Source organism: Lagopus leucura, unplaced genomic scaffold (genome assembly GCF_019238085.1).
Source record: "Lagopus leucura isolate 7727_CA_CO unplaced genomic scaffold, USGS_WTPT01 Super-Scaffold_100033, whole genome shotgun sequence".
NCBI lineage: Eukaryota > Metazoa > Chordata > Aves > Galliformes > Phasianidae > Lagopus > Lagopus leucura.
This window is the reverse complement of record NW_024962282.1, coordinates 2,317,676-2,336,272: the sequence shown is the minus strand read 5'-3', so window position 1 is coordinate 2,336,272 and position 18,597 is coordinate 2,317,676. Positions and strand designations below refer to the sequence as shown.

The window sequence follows — 18,597 nt, the reverse complement described above, 5'->3', positions numbered from 1 at the left end:
ACAGACAGTGATTTTCATAAGGTTACAAATAAGATTGGTTTTTACTGCTTAAATGAAAATCATATCAAGGACTGCAAAATACAACTTAGAGCACACTAACACTGCATTATCCTCATTCTGTGTTTGCACTGCAGTAGCACATGAAGTTTTGAGATCCATGCAGGCAAACAGCAACTAGTAGTGTAGTTCCTTTCCTCAGGCACAGACAAACTAAAGACATATTGAGAGGCACCACGTATGTCCCAACAACAGATGGATGCATGATGAGATGACAGACAGAAAAGAAGCAAGTGGTTCTGAGTAGAGTCCACTACATGCAAATATCTCTAATTAGGATCTCAAGAAATGGGCAAAACCGAAGAGATTTTCAGATTATCTAAGAGACAGAACTTCCAAAGTGTTTATATCAATAGTGGGTAGACACAATCTGCTCATGCACTTCTCAAAATCTCATTAAGATAAGCTGTCTGCATCTTCAGATGCCCATAACTCTTGAGAATCTGGCCTCTGAGTGTTTAAGAGCCTCAGTCTGCTGACTTTTAATTATTTATTGATATTTACTTGAGAAATTTTGAAACCATGTCTTGGATACTGCTTAACTGCATTACCACTACCATCTGATTTATCCAAACCTCCAAAGAAGAAGTCACATTGAATAAAGGCTTCCTAATTTTATATGAACTATACTAAAAAAAAATAATCTGATATGCTTCAATCTTTACCTCAGTTTTCCAATAAAACTCTCTCCACCTCGAGACAGGTCAGTTGGGTCTATGGAGATGAGGTAATTAGAGGTTTTACTCTTCTTTCGTTTCCTTCCAGCTAACAGAAACACCTGAGCAGTGCAAAAAAACCATCATGTTTTAGAATGCCAAAGGGGTTAGAACACATCACATCCTGCTTTGATATAAGGAAACCATAGGCAATTTTTCTGTTTTCTAGCATCATAAGCGAAGTAAAAGAAGGTTTCCTGGCACTTAGCAAAACCAGATAAAAATCAGGACAGGAAAGTGAGTTCTCAACCATTCAGTCCATTATTTATGGTTTAAATAATTAAATCCAATCTATTTTGTTAAATGTTTAATTCTAGGTTGCATTGTCTCTTCTGCTGGAATTGAAAATAGATGTTTTTCAGGCCACGGAATGCAGAAAGGCCCCAGTTGCTCTCACAAAAAGGTGCCATGCCTGGATTACTTAAAGCCAATGATTAGACATATGGAGAAAGGCAGCAGAACAAAGTGATATTGTTCTGCTTTTGGAGGACTAGGGCAGGTCTCAGTGATAAGGCATATAAAATACAAGATTACATTTTCCTTGTAAGACTTCTTCAGATTTTTTATTATTTTTTTTTTAATATTCAGATGCAACTGTTATGCTATTCAAGTTATTTTATGACCTTTTTACCATGCTCCCTTTCCAAGTGGAGGTAATAGGTAGGGTACATCCCTCGATCCATTCCTTTCTTGTCTCTTGTGATTCTGCATTTGACGGTGGCACCCTGTGGAGCAGGTCTTACAGCAAATTCCTCCAGGTCATCAACATCTATGAGAGGCTCATTTGTGGAAGGACTAGGGGCTGAGGCCACTTCCTAAAACAGAAGGGAAACTTCAAAATATGAAGGAGTGACATTTGCTAACAGCCGCGCTTCAAAAAACACACAAAAGGGACGCAGAGTTTCCTCCATTCTAGTTCCACAGAGGCCTTCAAGGCAACTTATCAAACTAAGGACATCTCCCTCAGCTGGTTGAGCTCTCACCTAACAAAGGCCCACAAAGCAGTTCTTTGTCCTGCTGATGCTGAGCACACAGACACATCTGGCAAAGAAGAACCGGCAGCTGCACAGAGTGCCGTCATGTTACAAAATCAAACTCTGGCTCACACTTTCCATCTCAAAACTTTCCTCTTTTGAGAAGGTTCATACCCGTGGACAACAGTGTTCTTTGATGAAAAGAAGATATTGGATGGCTGAGAGACAGTTTAAGGTACAGAAAACTCTAAGAGGGAGGAGAAGTCAGTTGAAGTACACAAAGAAGTGAGCCATCGTCAACTGGATTAACAAGAGCTGGATATTCGAACCTCTGAAGCTTTGTTTTACCTTCAGATAGCACCAACAAGAGCAGAGTGAAAAAATGCTTAGAAAAAAAGACAATAGAAACGAAAGACCCTTCTGAGATCCTGCAAGAGGCAGAAGGGTAAATATTTACAGTTTAACTTTCTCTTCATTCAAGTTCATTCAAGTTCGCTGGAGTCGCAATAACGACTCCAAGTCATTATTTTCATTCCTTCTGTGAAATGAGAGCTTTCACAGTAAGTTAGCTCAAAGATGCTGTAGTTCATATTGAAAACAAAACAGAAAAACAGGCCTATCCTGACTGTGCTCTGAACTGATGCAGTACACAGTGACCCACATGCTCCTTCTTCAGCACTGACCCCTTACTTACCTTACTGGATTTCTTGCTTGTGGCAGAACCAGGCCGGGTGTTACTGTTTAGCTGGGAAGAGCTAGAGCTGTCTGCATCTTCCTCATCCTCTTCCTCATCGAAATTCATGCTGCTTGAAATGCCTGAGGAGAAAGCAGTGCACTATGATATACTAATACTTGACATAAAAATATCATTTCTTATGTTGTTGCACCCTTAGGCTTACTGGTGAGAGAAGGAATGTGTGTGTGAGGGGCTTCATTATGTGAGGCACCATACAAACAAGTGGTGAGACAGCACCTGCATGGAGAAACCAAAACATGAGGCAGGAAATAGCATGGTCTCCATTCCACAGAGAAGACTGTTAAGCAGTGATACAAGAAGAATACAGAGTGAGAAATTAAATATAAATTTCAACCCCATCAAGTACTTCAAACACAGCATGACTGAGTAGACAACCTATCACGGCCATTTGGAAGCCTTAACAATTAAAATAGGAACACTTCTACAGCACACTTTTAACAGTTCCTGTGAGATCCAATAAAAAGCAGATCTTACACTGAGAAGAAACCATTCATTAAGGAAACGTTCCTATGCATATTTATTTCATGTAAAAAAACAGTACCAGCCTAGGCCAAAGGTTCTGCCTTAGAGTGCTTAAAAATCTGACTTTAAAAGAATTCAAAGCCTCAGACATTTCAAAGGGGAACAAAACTTTGAACATCAAACAGGGCTGGGCAGCAAAAAGTATCCAACGACGGGACATTTGCCAGGTGTAGTTTTTCAGATGAAGCCACCCTGTACTCAAGTTTCTCATATCAGAGGCAGACTACGCAGTGTTTCTCACTCGCTTTCTTCCCCCCAACCCTCCCAAAAACATGAAACAAAATAAACCTACAACCATCTGGTCCAGAATCTCTGCTATTGTTAAGCCTGACACAGAAGCATAAATTAAACTCAATGATTTCCAGGGCTAAACAGCGTGGGCATAATGAAATTCTTTCTTTCTGTACTTACCAGGAGCATGATCCAAGGCGACCAGACTGGACTGGGAGGTGGAAGAGGACCAGGATGTGTTTGCATGGGGATCTGGGAAAGGAAAACATCTAAGGGAATGATTCTGCAAACTCAAATAACTCATCAACAGCATTCTTCACAGCACTAAAGGCTTACCACATGTGGCTAAAACACTGCTGCCACAGCTTTCAATTAGGAACATCATGCCTTTCTGCACAACCAAATTCGCTTTCCATTTACTATACCCACTGTCACTTTTTTAGTGATTTAGAATAAAGCCATATAGTCCTGATTCATGGAGCTCAAGCTTCAGAAAGCATCATCCATGCTAAAAGGCTGTGCCACAAACACTTTTGTGAACAACATGCCCTTCATAGTAAGTTTTTGGCCTAATTCTAACACACACACACCAAAAAAAAAGCCCTTCCAAAACACAGGTTCTATACTAATATTTATTCAGTAACACTGAAAAAGAAGTATTCAGATATTTGGATGGTCTAAATTCTACCTAAAACCCTGTGCCAAATGTGTGTGCATTATCTATCTTAAGCTATCTAAATGGTGCTTCTGAACTCCCACAGGTACACGCAGAGATTTTCAGGCAACTCAGTCACTGGAGTATGAGCTTGGTCTGCAATAAGCAGAGACTGAACTACCATAGAAATATAAATACTAGAGTCTGTACCAGTAATGGTTTGCTTCACTTCCAATTTTGGAAATGAATGAGGAAAATAGACCAAAAAGCTCTTAAACATTTTTTATGTTATTGCTCTTTCCAGTTACTTCAATACACGCCCTTTAAAATAGCTTTTGACACCAGATGCATACCTGGCAATAAAACAACACCAAAGCAGTAAGAGCGAATAAAAATGAAACAGAAGCATACTGCAATTTTTGTATTTCATTCAGCTGTACCATAAGTGGTCTCACAGTCTACTTCTTCAGTTGCTCCAGTGTGGCCATACAGCACCCAGCACGACAGCAGAAAGCTTTAGCAGGACGTGGGTATGCAGGGGAGCCTGAATTCATGGGTCAACTGGTATTTTTAAAGCCTGCAGAACTCACTCATTATTAATCATGCACATTAATCACAAACATTAGTTGTTAATGATGACAACCAATGTTCTAGTCATGGTTAGGAGAAGGAATCCATCTCTTCAGCTGGCATCCGTGCAGAAAAGCCATACTTGCATACACTGCTATGCACAGCCATAGATAATTTGCTTCTACATTCAGGTAGTATGTTGGTGGGGAAAATTCTCTGCCTGTTACAGAAAAGCCTGCAGGGAAGACTTATGGGAAAGAATGCTTCAAAGAGCTCCTGTGTTGTTCTTGAATCCAAAAATCAAATCTATTCCCTCTCCAAATTTCAAAAGAGCTGTAACTTTAGGTGGAAAGAACTAAGACTGGGGGGTTGGAGATTCATGATCCTTGAGGTCCCTTCCAACCCTGGCCATTCTGTGATTCTGTGATCTGTGTGAAGAACAAATTGTTCATCCCAAGTCTTTACAGAGACATACAAGAAACTGATAAGTTTGAAGACTGAAATTTAATTACTGAGTGGTGAAACCTAGAGAAGTCTGGCTCTGTCCTAGTGACTCATTTGCCAGCAGGGACCTGTACATATTAAAACTTCTGAAATTAAAAGGACAAGTATTTCCTGCAGGAAGTAACTGATTCTAGCTATGGCAATTTCCAACAGACGGAGAAATCAAATAAAACATTTGGCATCTTCTTGCAAACAGCATATCCTCTTCACACTCAGCTATCCTATGCCCCCTAACTGAGCTTGACTTGCTGAGTGATCCTCAGAGAGGAGAGATGCATATGCTGAGAGAGGTTTCTCTTCACAAAGTTAAAGTCACAGAGCAGAACTGGCACAAATCAGGGTAAGCAAATCTAATGGGACTTGACCTGCCTCTTCCCACTAGGCCAGCTAGCATTCAGCTCAGTGGTTTTCTCCTCTTGCTCCTGTTACATGCAAGAGGTGGACAAATGGGAAAAAGCCATTCTAAATGCTTTGCAGACCAATGGGGACACGTCAGAAAGGAAGCAGCAGTTCACAAGCAGTGAAGCAGCAGTGGGAATCCACATAAAAAGCCCTGGCTCTACGTAAAGGTTTCCAGGACTACCGGGATACTATCAAGTCTCCTTTACTGCTATCAAGTGCAAAACCACATAGGCAGAAGTAAACATATTTTATGGAGATACTACTAGTTGCAGTCCTGTCTTAATACTGTCTTAATACTTTTGTGTCCCACAGACAACAGTTCTGTTGTTCATAAAAATTATCCCCAGCACTCCCAAAAACAAAGCCCCTACACAGACTTGAAGCATACCAGTCAAACAGCCTCAGCAGTGTCTGCTCTGGTCAGCAGTATGCTCAGTGCTGGATAAAAAAAAAAAAAAAGTCATGCCATATATTGCTTCTACTGAGAAAACAAACAAAAGAATCGAGAGAATAACATCAAAAATAGAAATGTCCCTCAGAGTAAAAATCTGACTGCTCTGACCTAATTTGAGAAGTCTGCTGATAATTTTTAGGTCCACCAGCTTTAGTAAGTAGTGTGTCCAACTATTACATATTCTGAGCCATAGTCTAAGTCAACACAATCATCACACAGATCAGAACTTGTTAGTCATGCCAACATTCCTTTGACTCAAATGCCCAGGAAGTGCCCCACTTGGATAAAATATGCCTGTTTCAGTTGAAGTTGCTCACATCTGCAGAGTAATGTCCCAGAAAAAATGAATCTTAGTGAGAACTGTGCTGCAGACAAGAAGCGTGCATTTAGATATGAATAGTCTATTCTAGATGAGTCAAGTTTGCACTTACATTTTGCTCTTTATACACAAGGAGTTTATTCTTAAAGCATGAGAGTACGCTTGGCTCAAGCCATCTTAGCCTCAAAAGCCATGCACTGAAGAAGAACTCCTCCTAAATAAAAGCTTTCAGAAAAAGCTCTGTGAAGATTTTAGGATTTTTTCCTTCCTACGGATAATGTTTAACAAAAGATAATAACACTGCAGGAAGGAAAGCACAGATGCATGAATGCATACATACACAGTCTATCTCCTAAATCATGTGTGCCTTTAGGAAAAAAAAAAACAACAGAGAGCATTTCAGGACAACGTGGGACAAATGCTGCAGAATGCAGTATTGTAATTTTCACCTCTCCAAGCATGAACATACATTGTGAAACCGTAATAGAGTTTAACCAACAGCAAAATTAAAACTAATATTCTAGTTCAAATATTGTTATTCCATATTCTTCATCAGCTGTCACATAAGTGATTTCCGGAGTCATAAAATATCAAAATGTAACAGATGGATATAAGCATTAGCATCTGCTTGGTGTTTCAGTAGCCACACTGTACTGCAGATGGGAATATCACAGTTCTGAGAGCCTGGGGAACATTTGTTCCTTGGGACAAGAGAGAACTTCATTATTTTTAGAGACAGAATAGAAGAGAGCCTGAAAGGAAGAATATCAATCTCTGCTAGGGCTGAGCATGAGAACAAGAAAAGGAATCCATATCAATAAAGCTAGCAATGAGAATCTGAAGTGGCTTTAGCTACTTACCCTTTTTCTGCATTGCTGTTTTAAGGTCCTGCTTGCTTTGCTGTTGTTGGCCAGTAGCCATTTTCTCTCCATCATCTTCATCATGGCTAGACTGCCCAACAGTGAGAATCTGCACTTGACTTCCTGCTTTCTGAACATCATCTTGAAAAGCAGCTGGGCCATCAATTCCTGTCAGACAACAGCAACAGCCTTAGTTGTCATTGTGTCAAGAAGTTACTGAAAAGAGAATCACTCCCTTATAAAAAGCATGCTTCTAGGACACAAAGGCTCATATTTATTTAATAACACTTTCTAGACTTAAGCAAGACTCAAATAGTACCAGAGGCAAAAGCCTCACTTCCCATATGCTGTGCTTTAGAATGTCCAAGAGGTGATCAGAATTTCACTGTTGCCCTCCTCATCCTGAAGGCAGTGTACCCATTCATGGAAAACTGAACAGAAATCAAACGGAGAAGACAAATAACAGATGCAGTTCTCCTAGGGGGACACAACTGGTTTGGAAATAAACCTGAGTCCCAGATTCTGACGTATTCCCTATAAAACATGAAGACTCCCATTAAGAACCAAGAAACCTAGAAAATTCACCTGCAGAACTAGCACCATATACAACAGGAGCATCAGACTAACAAGCCCAAATATGCCTACCAATTCAGTAAACTGTCATACAGCTAGAAAACCAGAATGAAACTATACAAAGACAAGAAATATCCCTTGCAATCTCCATCCTTGGAGACACTTGCAATCAGACTGGACACCTGGGCAACCTGCTCTGAGCGGGGATGGAGGTCAAGGCAGTGTATGAGGCACCTTCCAACCTCAGCCATGCTGTCATTCTGAGTTCTGGCTCTACCTATCTCCTGATTGCTGTATTTTGGCTCTGAAGATGTAAGAATGGAAATATGGAGCGTGGGGGGGTGTTTTTATCATAAGCTAACTTCTTCCTTCAGGACAGTAGGCTGAAACATCAGACTGCAAACACGCGTTAGCCCTTAGTGAAGATTTAGTGCTGGAATATATAACTAAACTAGCTATATAAAAAAGCATTTCTGCACCAATAAAAAAGCACTATTATCATTTATGGGTGTGATAAATAACATAACCCTTTGCGCTGTTGCTGTTTTAAAGGCTATGTCTTAAAAGCATTACAAAGAGGTAGCTCATTGCAAGAATATGCTGCTCCTCAGACCCAACAGAGTTGAATGAATCCTCTAAGAATGAACTGTTAGGGACTGGGGTATTTGCAGACTGTCACCTGTAGCAGAAGTCTCCAAGATTACCATTACAACCTTCCTTGCCAGTAGCTGTCAGCTTGCATTACAAGTCAACTGGCTGATACATTACCATGCTTAACTGTACGCTGCCATACCTGGTGTCACTGTCATTGTGGTGCAAAGCATAAGCGGGAAAAAAAGTGGTCCACCCCCTCAGTAACAGCACTGATTGTGCTGCCACCTAACAAGATGCAGTCTGACAACACAGAAGTATTTAAAAACTTTCAGGTTAGATGGAAAAAGAGAGAGACGAGAGGAGCTGTGACTGACATTTCCCCCAGTCAGACTTCAAGGCGACCAGAAATTACTGACTCTGCTGCATCATGCAGAACCTTATGACAAATTCTGCACCAATCTGTAGGTTCTGGTGTAGTTACAGCAAAACTAACAACAAATAAACAGTTTGTCCAACCTAGGAGGTCTAAATGAAGCTGAAGGAAATGTTTCTATCATCTCGGCAAGATAAGAGCTTCGGGTGCTCTGTGTGACACGGAGTGCACTGCAACCCCATGGCCTCTGCTCTACTGCTGCTTTATCCTCCATGCCCAACATGCATGACTCATTCTGAACAGGCCTGTTGAGTTCCTGCTACTTGATTATTTTTACACCATCCGTTAAGCAACACACACTCTACACCATAAAGTACCTTGTCCCTTCAGAAGTCAGTCCCCACCGCACCTCTCAAACTTACCTTTGATCACTGAAAGGAGCTAAACTTCCTATGTCCCTGCATGTTTTCTTGTCCTCCGCTTTTCAAATCATTCCAAATTCTTTGAAAGTTTCCTCTTTGAAGCCTGGAGTGCCATTAGTTTAGTTGTGGCCTCCAGTGCCATTTCCTGCACAACAACAGAGCTCCTCTCACCTTGGTTTTCATCTTTCAGGAGATGTTTCCCAGGACAGTCTGCCAAACCACAAGTGCTCCCCAAGTGCTTTGTTACTAAAATTACTGAAAACTAAACATAAATCCTGCATCCTGCTTTACAAAAATGCATGCTGTCTAAATGAATTCTAGTTCACTGGACAAACAGATTGCTGCTTCACAAGTCTTATAATTCACAACACAAAGCTGTGTTTATTCAGCAAGCTTTGCCAGCTGTGATTTAAATTCTAAAAGTTTTGACTGTAAGGCATCAGTCCCAAAACAGAGAAGTCCTCTTTTCAACATATTTACTGTTGACACTTCTCTTAGGAAACTGCATAAGTCTAACTTATTACAGTGTGATATGGATGTTCCAGACACCCGCACTTTAATCTTATGCAGCCTAAGTCAAAAGAAGAGGTCAAAAACAAACATATAAAAATAATGAAAGCTACAAAAAAAGTAAATTTAACTTTCTATTTGCCACCACTCACAGTACAAGCACAAGGATTTTCATCAGGTTGTTGATATACTGAAAAGTAGCAAATGCAAAACAACGGCTGCAGTGAACTAAGCACTGAACTTGAGAAAAGCAGTAACAAAGGAAACTTCAAAAAGTTTATGGCATCCAAATATTCACATACCAATTTGGGCAACAGAAACATTCTTAGCTACCTAAGTACACTAGCAGGGACAAATTTTATGTTGAACAGTGTAATTCCCAATGCTGTAGGCATAATGTTGCAGTGAGCAGACTAGCAGTTTTGCTGACTGGAGTTATTTCAGGATAAGTTACTACAGCAAAGGTATTCTAGAACAGAGAACTGCTTGGATCCGCTGCAGTACTTGAAACGACTCTACACATATTAATCATCATTTTTAAAGTGACCAATTCTTACCATAACATTCACAGTGTCAAGCATTAAGCACCCATGAACAAGATGCTTATCCTTTGTGCACATCTAGACCTGATTAAGTTTTGGATGCTCGAAACCTAACTTTGTGAACCCATTTCAAAAGGAAGAAAACACCCTAATTATTCCTCTTTCAAGCAGATCAATATCTGCAGCAAAAGAACTGACTGACAGCAGTAGAGACTGCTCTGAGGCTGCTGCTTTGTGATGCCTGCAGCACATCTATGCTCACATCCCATGCTGTCAGGAACATCATGTATTATTAGGCAGCAGGACAAAGGCTACCCTGGCAGGGCACACTTTTAGAAAAGAAAAATCAATTCCAGCATTCTAAAATATGCATCACTGGTAGAGTATGTTATTGAGCATTACAAATGGTTCTGCTGGTGACTCCATTGGTGTCAACTGCAAAAGTCCAGCTCTGGAGTCCCCAGTACAAGAAAGACAGGGAGCTGTTGGAAAGGGTCCAGAGGAGAGCCACAAAGATGATCAAGGGACTGGAACACCTCCCCTACAAAGACAGGCTGAGGGAGCTGGGCTTGGAGCTGAGGGAGAAAAGAAGGCTGTGGGTTGACCTCATTGCAGTCTTTCAGTACCTAAAGGGAGCCTAAAAACAGGAGGGGAATCAACTCTTTGAAAGGGTTGATAACTGCAGGACAAGGGGAAATGGTTTTAAGTTGAGGGAGGGAAGATTTAGGTTGGATGTCAGGGGGAAGTTCTTTACAGGGAGAGTGGTGAGGTGCTGGAACAGCTGCCCAGAGAGATTGTGGATGCCCCGTCCCTGGAGGTGTTCAAGGCCAGGTTGGATGGGGCCCTGGGCAGCCTGGTCTGGTATTAAATGGGGAGGTTGGATGCTCTGCATGTGGCAGGGGGGTTGGAGATTCATGATCCTTGAGGTCCCTTCCAACCCTGGCCATTCTGTGATTCTGTGATTCCATTGAAGGGAATGGAAGATCTAGCTGGGCAGAGAGAGAAAAAATGAAAATAACCTCTGTAGTATCATAATATTGTGTGGGGGAAAAAAAGAAAAAAAAAAAAAAAAAGCAAATAAATGTGATGCCACAGATGGTTCATGGCGAACACGGGATTAATGATAATATTTGTGTGTGTGCATGCATTATTGCAGTTATATGTGTGTGTGTGCAACATAGTTAAATGCAGCGGTACTAAATGCAAGCACACACCTTTCTTTCACATATGTCATGTGATGTCTGTGTATTTTGTTCAGTCATGGCTCAAAAGGCCGCTTCATCATCACCTGCCTAATGTCTGAAAGCACTTTCAAGCCTGCACAATTGTGATATCTGAGGTGAATCTTCCCTTTGTTCTCATTCTTTGCCTCACTGCCTCCTTGTCCTTCCACCCACCTACTGGAAGGATGGTTCACAGAGCAATAAAAGCAAACAACTCATGTCTACAGGTTCAAGTTTCCAGTTTAAGAAGAGTGTCAGCAAAGACAAGTTGAGTGGGCTGTGCCAAAAATAAAGTGTTTATAGCTAGATGCAGGGCTTTCTACATTTTTCTTCCCAAGGGTAACGTAGAGAAAAACCGATGGACGTGTCCTTGAATATTTGTTAAGAAGAAAAGGAATTCTTTATATTACCCTCCAGGCAACAACAAAGGAGGGCAGGGAAGAAAGAGGGAGACTGAAACAACCCTGTTACTGAAGCAACTCCCTTCAGTTATGACTTTCTGGAAAACTTTGACACTGTTGTGTCTCAGAGGAAACCTGGAACAACCAGCAATAAAAAACAGGGAAAAAACCCAAGCAACTGGCATTCACTGGCATTTCCATCCTACCTCTCCAATTTGTATTCTGTTTTCAATATCTGTACTGAATACTGTATCTCAGCACTTCAAATCTTATAGACAATTGAAAATAACAGCACATTTTGTTGCTCAAGAGATAATCAAGAAAGAATAACATCTTTTGTTTTTTACTGTGAGAGTGGTGAGGTGCTGGAGCAGGCTGCCCAGAGAGGCTGTGGATGCCCCATCTCTGGAGGTGTTCAAGGCCAGGTTGGGGCCCTGGGCAGCCTGGTCTAGCATTAAATGGGGAGGTTGGTGGCCCTGCATGTGGCAGGGGGGGTGGAAATTCATGATCCTTGAGGTCCCTTCTAATCCTGGCCATTCTGTGATTCTTTTACTTGGAGGGGGGTTGTGGGTTCAAAGAGGAGGAATAAACTACATCCCATCCAGCTGTGTATGACCAGGGAAAGCTCAGAGAGGCAGCTGATGAAAGTGACCACTGCTTACAGATGAGGACCAGAACAGACACAAGGAGAGATACTGCTATGTGACAATAACAGACAGTGCACAATGTTAGTTTTGTATAAATCAGTTCAAGCTTCAAAAAGTGGCAAACTACCCAGCAATATTTCCTACTGGTACTTCTACATGGACTTGTAAGCATAGGAAAGAATGATTAACTGATTAACACACTAAGTTTTAAGAATATGCTTAAGCTGTATGTGTATCAGACTCAAAAACAAGCCCAAGTTATGTCCTTCCCTTGCAAACGCAAATACCACCGACACACTAGAAACTTTCCTTCATTTCTTTCTTTAAACATGCCTTAAAAGGAAAGACACCAGGTTAGACAAGCCACTGGTCCAACACAGAAGGCACATCCAAGTGGACAAGGCAAGGCTGCAACCAGCAGCAAGGCTGCTATTACAAACTGCAGAGCAACTCTTCTGCCAGCTTAAGATTGTAGCTTCAAAAACCAGCTAGCCTACTCCAAGGTCAGAGACAGAAAAATCCATTTTTATTGTACTGACACAGAAACAAAGAGACTTTCCAGACTTTAAAGAACTTGGCTGAAAGGAAACTGCTTCTGCTTCCATTGCTTCAAGTGATCTGTGTTTTAAGCTAAAAAGAAAAACAGTAGTTGATTATGTTTTTCAAATCTATCCAGAAGTCAGACCACAAGTATAATGAGGTTTACTTCTGGAACAGTGGTACAAGAAAGCAGTATCGCAAAACTCAGTTAATTAAAAGGGTTATTTCTCACAGTGGTTACTTAGAAAGCTCTAGCATGATAGCTAGAATGAAATATCAGGAAACTACATCTTCTAGAAACACAGAAGTCCATAAATTAGAAAAGCAATAAAATTTGTTGGGTTTAATTCTCCTCAAAAGGGAGAATGCTTAAAGAGGCACAAAAAATGCAATTTTTGTTCTGTTTTTAGGATCACCTCGCCTTAAGTATAGTGTAGCTGTTAATATTTTCTAAGCCACTTCCCAGTATATGTCTGTTCTCTTAGGGACTGCACATCCATTGAGATGCAAATGCAAAATCACAAAGGTATTTGTTGGTAAGGAAAAGGATGCAAAGACATTTTTTTTTTAGGAAAGGACTCCAGAGGTGATCTAGCCTAAACTTCAGTCGAAGGAAGGCCTATTGCTAACATCACATCAAGTCAATACAGCAAGCAGTCGAGCAGCAAGCTCTACATTCACCTTGATGAAATCTAGAAAACTGTAGCTGGATTTCATCACTATTAAGTCTGTGTGTTCCTAAATTGTAGCTTGGAAGGGCTGTCAAATCTGGTAACAACAGGGTTTTTCTTGGTGGAAACTCATTTGCTTCTCCTACAACCCTTTCTCTTCAATGCACAGGAAACCAAGATAAATCCACTCTACATAAACTCTTTTATTCCTGTAAGAGTAAGTACTAATGATGAGAAATAATGCTTCTTGTCCAACACATGGTGCTACTTTCTGAGTTGGCCAGCACTAATGTAGTTTCTTGTTACATAAAAAATGGGACAGGATACACAAATCAAAATAGACAGACCGGCATGAAAGAGAGGAAATAAACATGGAAGAAGTAAGTAAAATCAAAACACGAAACAGTTGTTCTGGCAGAAGAAGTACTGTGTGTCACAGCTTCTCATCTGCTTTCTGACATTCATACGTGCAGGAAGGGAAAATGTTTCCTAGAACATGCTAACATAGTATGTCTACAGTGGGTTCAGTAAGAAACAAACCCTCATGGAAGGACTTATGAATTTCCATATCAGACTTCACTTTGAATTATGTTCTGGCTTTGCATGTTTGTCTGTTTTTTTTTATATTGATAAAGGTTCTTTTTATCTTCTTGATTTGCTTCTGCATGATTTACCTCAAAAAGCTAGAAAGAACCACTTTACTTCACAAACCTACGCTGAAAAAAAAGAAAACAAATTAAAAAGCAACAACCAACCACTTCATACCACAATGTACAACCATACAATCTCAATTCTGAACAAGTAATCTAGGGATTTGGGATTTAAAGATGCTCTGATCTTGTATTTGCATCCCATGCCGGGTGCATGTTTTTCATAGGTACTTGTTGCAATTGTTTTCACTTGTTTGGGCTATTTTTCTGTGGTTCACTAATATCCTTATGCAACACTTCTTTGCATCACAAAGTTCAAAATCAAGTCACTGTTCAATCCATTATTTCCACCATTTTATGTATTCATTTGCTTCATTTTTCCCTACGTCAAATATTATGTCCAACAGCAAACTTGGAGACCCAGCCTTTCATAAACACCGCTACGAAATGCAATCAATTTACTGCATTTACAGGCTTTTCCCCATAAAAATGATGTTTCTTTTCAAAAACAGACACAGTGTATTTGGGATACATCATTAAGAGAGAAATATCTGCAGTAACACAAATTTAGAGGAAGTTGCTAAACGCTACACTACCCATCACAGAATCACAAAATGCAGTGAACCCTCACTCAGGAGCAACCACCAGCTCTACGTGAGCATTAGCCACATCCTTCTCTTGCCCTGTGTCGGTGTAACCTCATTAAACCCACTACTTCCCTCATGTTTATCTTTAGCACATTGTTCTGATCATAGTTTCATCTTCTTTGAGCCACTTAAAAAGGCATTACACATCTAAGACCAGAGTAGGATCATTACATTACAGCTGCAAGAGCTATTCATGTATAATTCAATGATTCTTGGTCTGAATTAGCTTATTATTCATAGGATCTAGTCCAATGGCTTTTTTTTTTCTTCTTCAAGCACAAAGAGCTCAGCTGCACTCAGAAAAGTAATACTATAACTAAACACTAACAGAAACATTTAAAATGTTATCTTACCACGTATTGTGCATTCAGCCCTCAGCAACCATCCTGTTCACTTACAGGACATGTAGAAGTTACAGCATGGCACAGACCTGGATTGCTCAAACGTTAACAAGTGGACAAGCTGCACATCTATCCCTCAAATATTACACAAAACCAAACACAGAACTCCTTTCAAGCAGCTGATAGCAATGGCAGAGATTCTGAAGATTCTGCTAACTACACAACCAGCAAGAACTCAGGAGAAAACTGATTAGAAAACATGCAAATTTAAATACATAAACATACACTGGTGTTACACAATGCAGATTTCCCAAATTAAGCCTACTGAATCTGACCAGAACAATATTTTAAGTTCTGTACGTATAGAGACAGCTCAAGCAGGCATTATGAGATGAAACAGAGCCTCAAGGCTATGCAGTAGGAATAATTTAAGTATTACTCCACACAGTGCTCAACTGCAGCCTCAGGAAAGTTTTCTCTTAAACTAGTAAGAGAAATTTTATTCTCCAGTAAAACCCACTTCAGAATAAAACCTGGCATCTGTATGACTGTGCTGGAGTGGGATTACTTTTTATGTTAAATTCAGAAGTATTAGCTTTCTGTTCACTTAATTTGTAAGTTCTTACACAGAGTTAATTTTACCCTCATCTTTTATTTATTATTTCAAGCTTAAGTATTGACGAGACAAACATCATCTTTCTTTCAAATAAATAAATGAATAAACTCCTTACCTCAGGGCCAGCCTTTGCAACCTGACTAACCCAGTCTCAGGGGGACTACAGATATAGAGAAGCTGAAGATTCACACCTCAAGAATTAGGCTGCAGTGCGGTTTAATGGATTTTGAGAAGGCAGGCTCAAGTCTGAAAAATCCCTGTGGATAAGCCTTTATACACTGACCTCAATAATTACCTTTGCTAGTCATCATTATCGTTAAGTAGGCTTGTCAACAACAGACACTACACTCTACCTAGGAAATAATAGAAAGACTGCAGCAAAACATCAGATGGGAATACAGTCCAGCCTAGGCACGACAGTTTTACAATGGTTTTATCCAAGAACTGCAAACAATTGGAAAGGTATTTATCAATTTCGTTAGTTATCAGCCATCAAACAAAAAACCTTGCATATTATGATACAAAAATCTCTCTTTTGCACACGTGTGCACACATAAAAAATCTTATATATATATTTATTATATTACCTACACTTCTGTCATTATCAATAGCATTTTTGTGTTTAACCAATATTACCCAAAATCATTGCAGACTTTTTTTTTTTCAGACAAACACCCCACATAATTTTAGCAGTTAGGACAGATTAACCCTGAAATAACAACACGAAGAATCCCTTTGAAGATATTATCTTGGATCTGTCAAATTTAGTTTTCAAAATTCTCACTGAACCTCAAATTTGTGCAGCGTTCAAGCCTCAGTGAGAGTCTTAGAATGGAGGCTGTTCCTCCAAATTACACTACATGTGGACAGACAAAGAAAAATCAAACTGGCGTGAGATGGTTGTCATTTCCTTAACACTGCAGGAAAGTGTCTGTTTCATCTGTTTCATCAGGACTTTCTTACTCATCTAGAATTTGAACAAACGTGCTCCTTTGGAACAGACGTGGTTTACACATTCAGCCCTCCTTCACACACGCAGCTCCAAGTCATCCGCATTTTCCAATCTCATAAAAACTGCAATAAATCACTTTCAGACAATTTGCAGAAAGCTACTGATTCTGATAGAAACGAAACAAAAATAAAGAAGAAGAAGAAAGGTATTGGTGCAGTCAGTTCAACATCTGACATTCAGCAGCATGCAGCTAACCTTTGTGTTTCCCTTTTTTCTCCTTTCTGGCACTGCCAGTCTGACAGCTTGCAGATGCTGCCTTGGCTTTTTTAGTTGATTTCGGAGCTTGGGCATCCACTGCCACCTTTACATCTTCCTGTTCGGCCTCCTGTACTGCTTGAGAGATTCAGGGTACCCCATGAAAAAGAAAAAGAGAGAGAAACAAGAGAGAAACAAATTGAGAGAGAGAAGAGAGAATGTATTGAGAATTCTGAGAAGGCATAAAGATGTGAGCAGGCATAGCAGAATTTGGTATTTCAGATAATTCATGCAAAGAGGAGATTCAAATAAATGAGAAATTGCAAAGTTACAGTAAAAAATTGGAAGCGTTAAGTTAACGGGGATGTAGTTCTTAACCTTTTCCCTCTTTCCAATAACATGCTAGCTGCTAGCTTTCAGGCCAAAAATAACATCATAACATTAATGTGCTGCTGAGCTATTGTAGGAAGCCCATTTCCTCATCTTAAAGTCTGCCAGACCGATCACAAACAGCAGCAGCATAAAGGCAGAAGAGCTTCATTTAGACTTTGTAGTGTCTATGTTTAAAACTATAACCTAAAACCATAAACAAGGAACCACTGGTTTTCTTCTCAGAGAAACACATCTTGTGCAACTGTCAGCACCACAGTATGATGAGAAGGACAGCCAGGCACTTTATGGAGAAACTATAGACAAAGCAGAAATTACAGACTCCCCCCAGCTTGTACCATACAAATTAATTTTTTGAAGTCTCAGCATATTATGCGTGGCACGAACTATGAATGTCAGCATAATTCACATACTGCTAGATGCTTTCAAAGTAAAAAGAGGCTTTATCACTTTCTACAAGCATGACACGCTTTGAGGTCAATATTTCAACCGTGCAAAGCAACACACGCAGTAACTCCTCCTTTTGGCCAGGCCAAGCCATGAATTCAAGCAATCTTGGTAAGGTAGAGAGGTATAAAAACAATCATCTTTGTGAAATACATAAAGACATCATCAAACTTCACATCCCAAGCAAAATAACCTATAGGTGGGCACTAAAAAATGTTGGCACCAGTTGCTGGTTGCTGTTAATTGCTAAGCCCCCAGCTTTATGAGGGGACTGATTTATCCCACAGGAATATCTCCACGGCTCTCAGGGCCTCCCACCATTTCTTACTCCCAAAACTGAATTGTTCTCTTCAAAATAAACGAACGAATAAAAAAACCTCAAAGGAATCTAACTGGAACAAACTGGCCACCTATAAATCTAGGTAAAAACATATCTGGCACACTTCCTAAGGCCCCAGAAGGGCTAGTGATGACACGTGGACAGCCAGTTGTCCCTTTGAAAAGCGAAATTCTCCCCAAGTTTCTGGTCTCTGAAGCAACTTTTCTGTTCACCAAATCCTCCATGCACACAAAGAGCAACAGAAGCAAACACCAAAGAGATTCCCAGAGGAGTAAGATGGAGTCAGCCTGTGTGAATGCACCTTACAACCCCAGAGCTGCTCTCCTCAGAGCAGCAATCCAGTCTGAAGAGCATTATGTTCACTGCACAAGGAGCATCTGGAGCACTCACTAACACACACTCCCTTTTCATCAAGAGCCCAAGTTTTACAGAGTATGTAGGT

The 18,597-nt window shown here is 40.3% G+C and overlaps 2 protein-coding genes across 4 annotated transcripts in view; one reads left to right on the top strand and one right to left on the bottom strand.

The window, feature by feature from the left end:
• The window catches only part of RIC3 (RIC3 acetylcholine receptor chaperone), a 36,823-nt gene extending 32,503 nt beyond the window's left edge, over positions 1–4,320 (top strand). The window contains exon 8 of the mRNA XM_042882112.1: positions 3,441–4,320. The gene's annotated coding sequence lies outside the window, so the exon portion shown is untranslated. The remainder of the gene's footprint in view (positions 1–3,440) is intronic.
• Positions 1–18,597, bottom strand: part of TUB (TUB bipartite transcription factor) — a 66,889-nt gene that overhangs the window by 17,033 nt on the left and 31,259 nt on the right. For all 3 annotated transcript variants that reach the window (XR_006180989.1, XM_042882110.1, XM_042882109.1), the window contains exons 4-9: positions 16,979–17,113; positions 7,022–7,189; positions 3,438–3,509; positions 2,442–2,563; positions 1,397–1,588; positions 723–835 (exon numbers count right to left, since the gene is read on the bottom strand). Coding sequence is in view for 2 of the 3 variants with exons in the window: in XM_042882110.1 (XP_042738044.1) it covers positions 723–835; positions 1,397–1,588; positions 2,442–2,563; positions 3,438–3,509; positions 7,022–7,189; positions 16,979–17,113 (802 nt within the window). In the remaining variant the exon portion in view is untranslated. The remainder of the gene's footprint in view (positions 1–722; positions 836–1,396; positions 1,589–2,441; positions 2,564–3,437; positions 3,510–7,021; positions 7,190–16,978; positions 17,114–18,597) is intronic.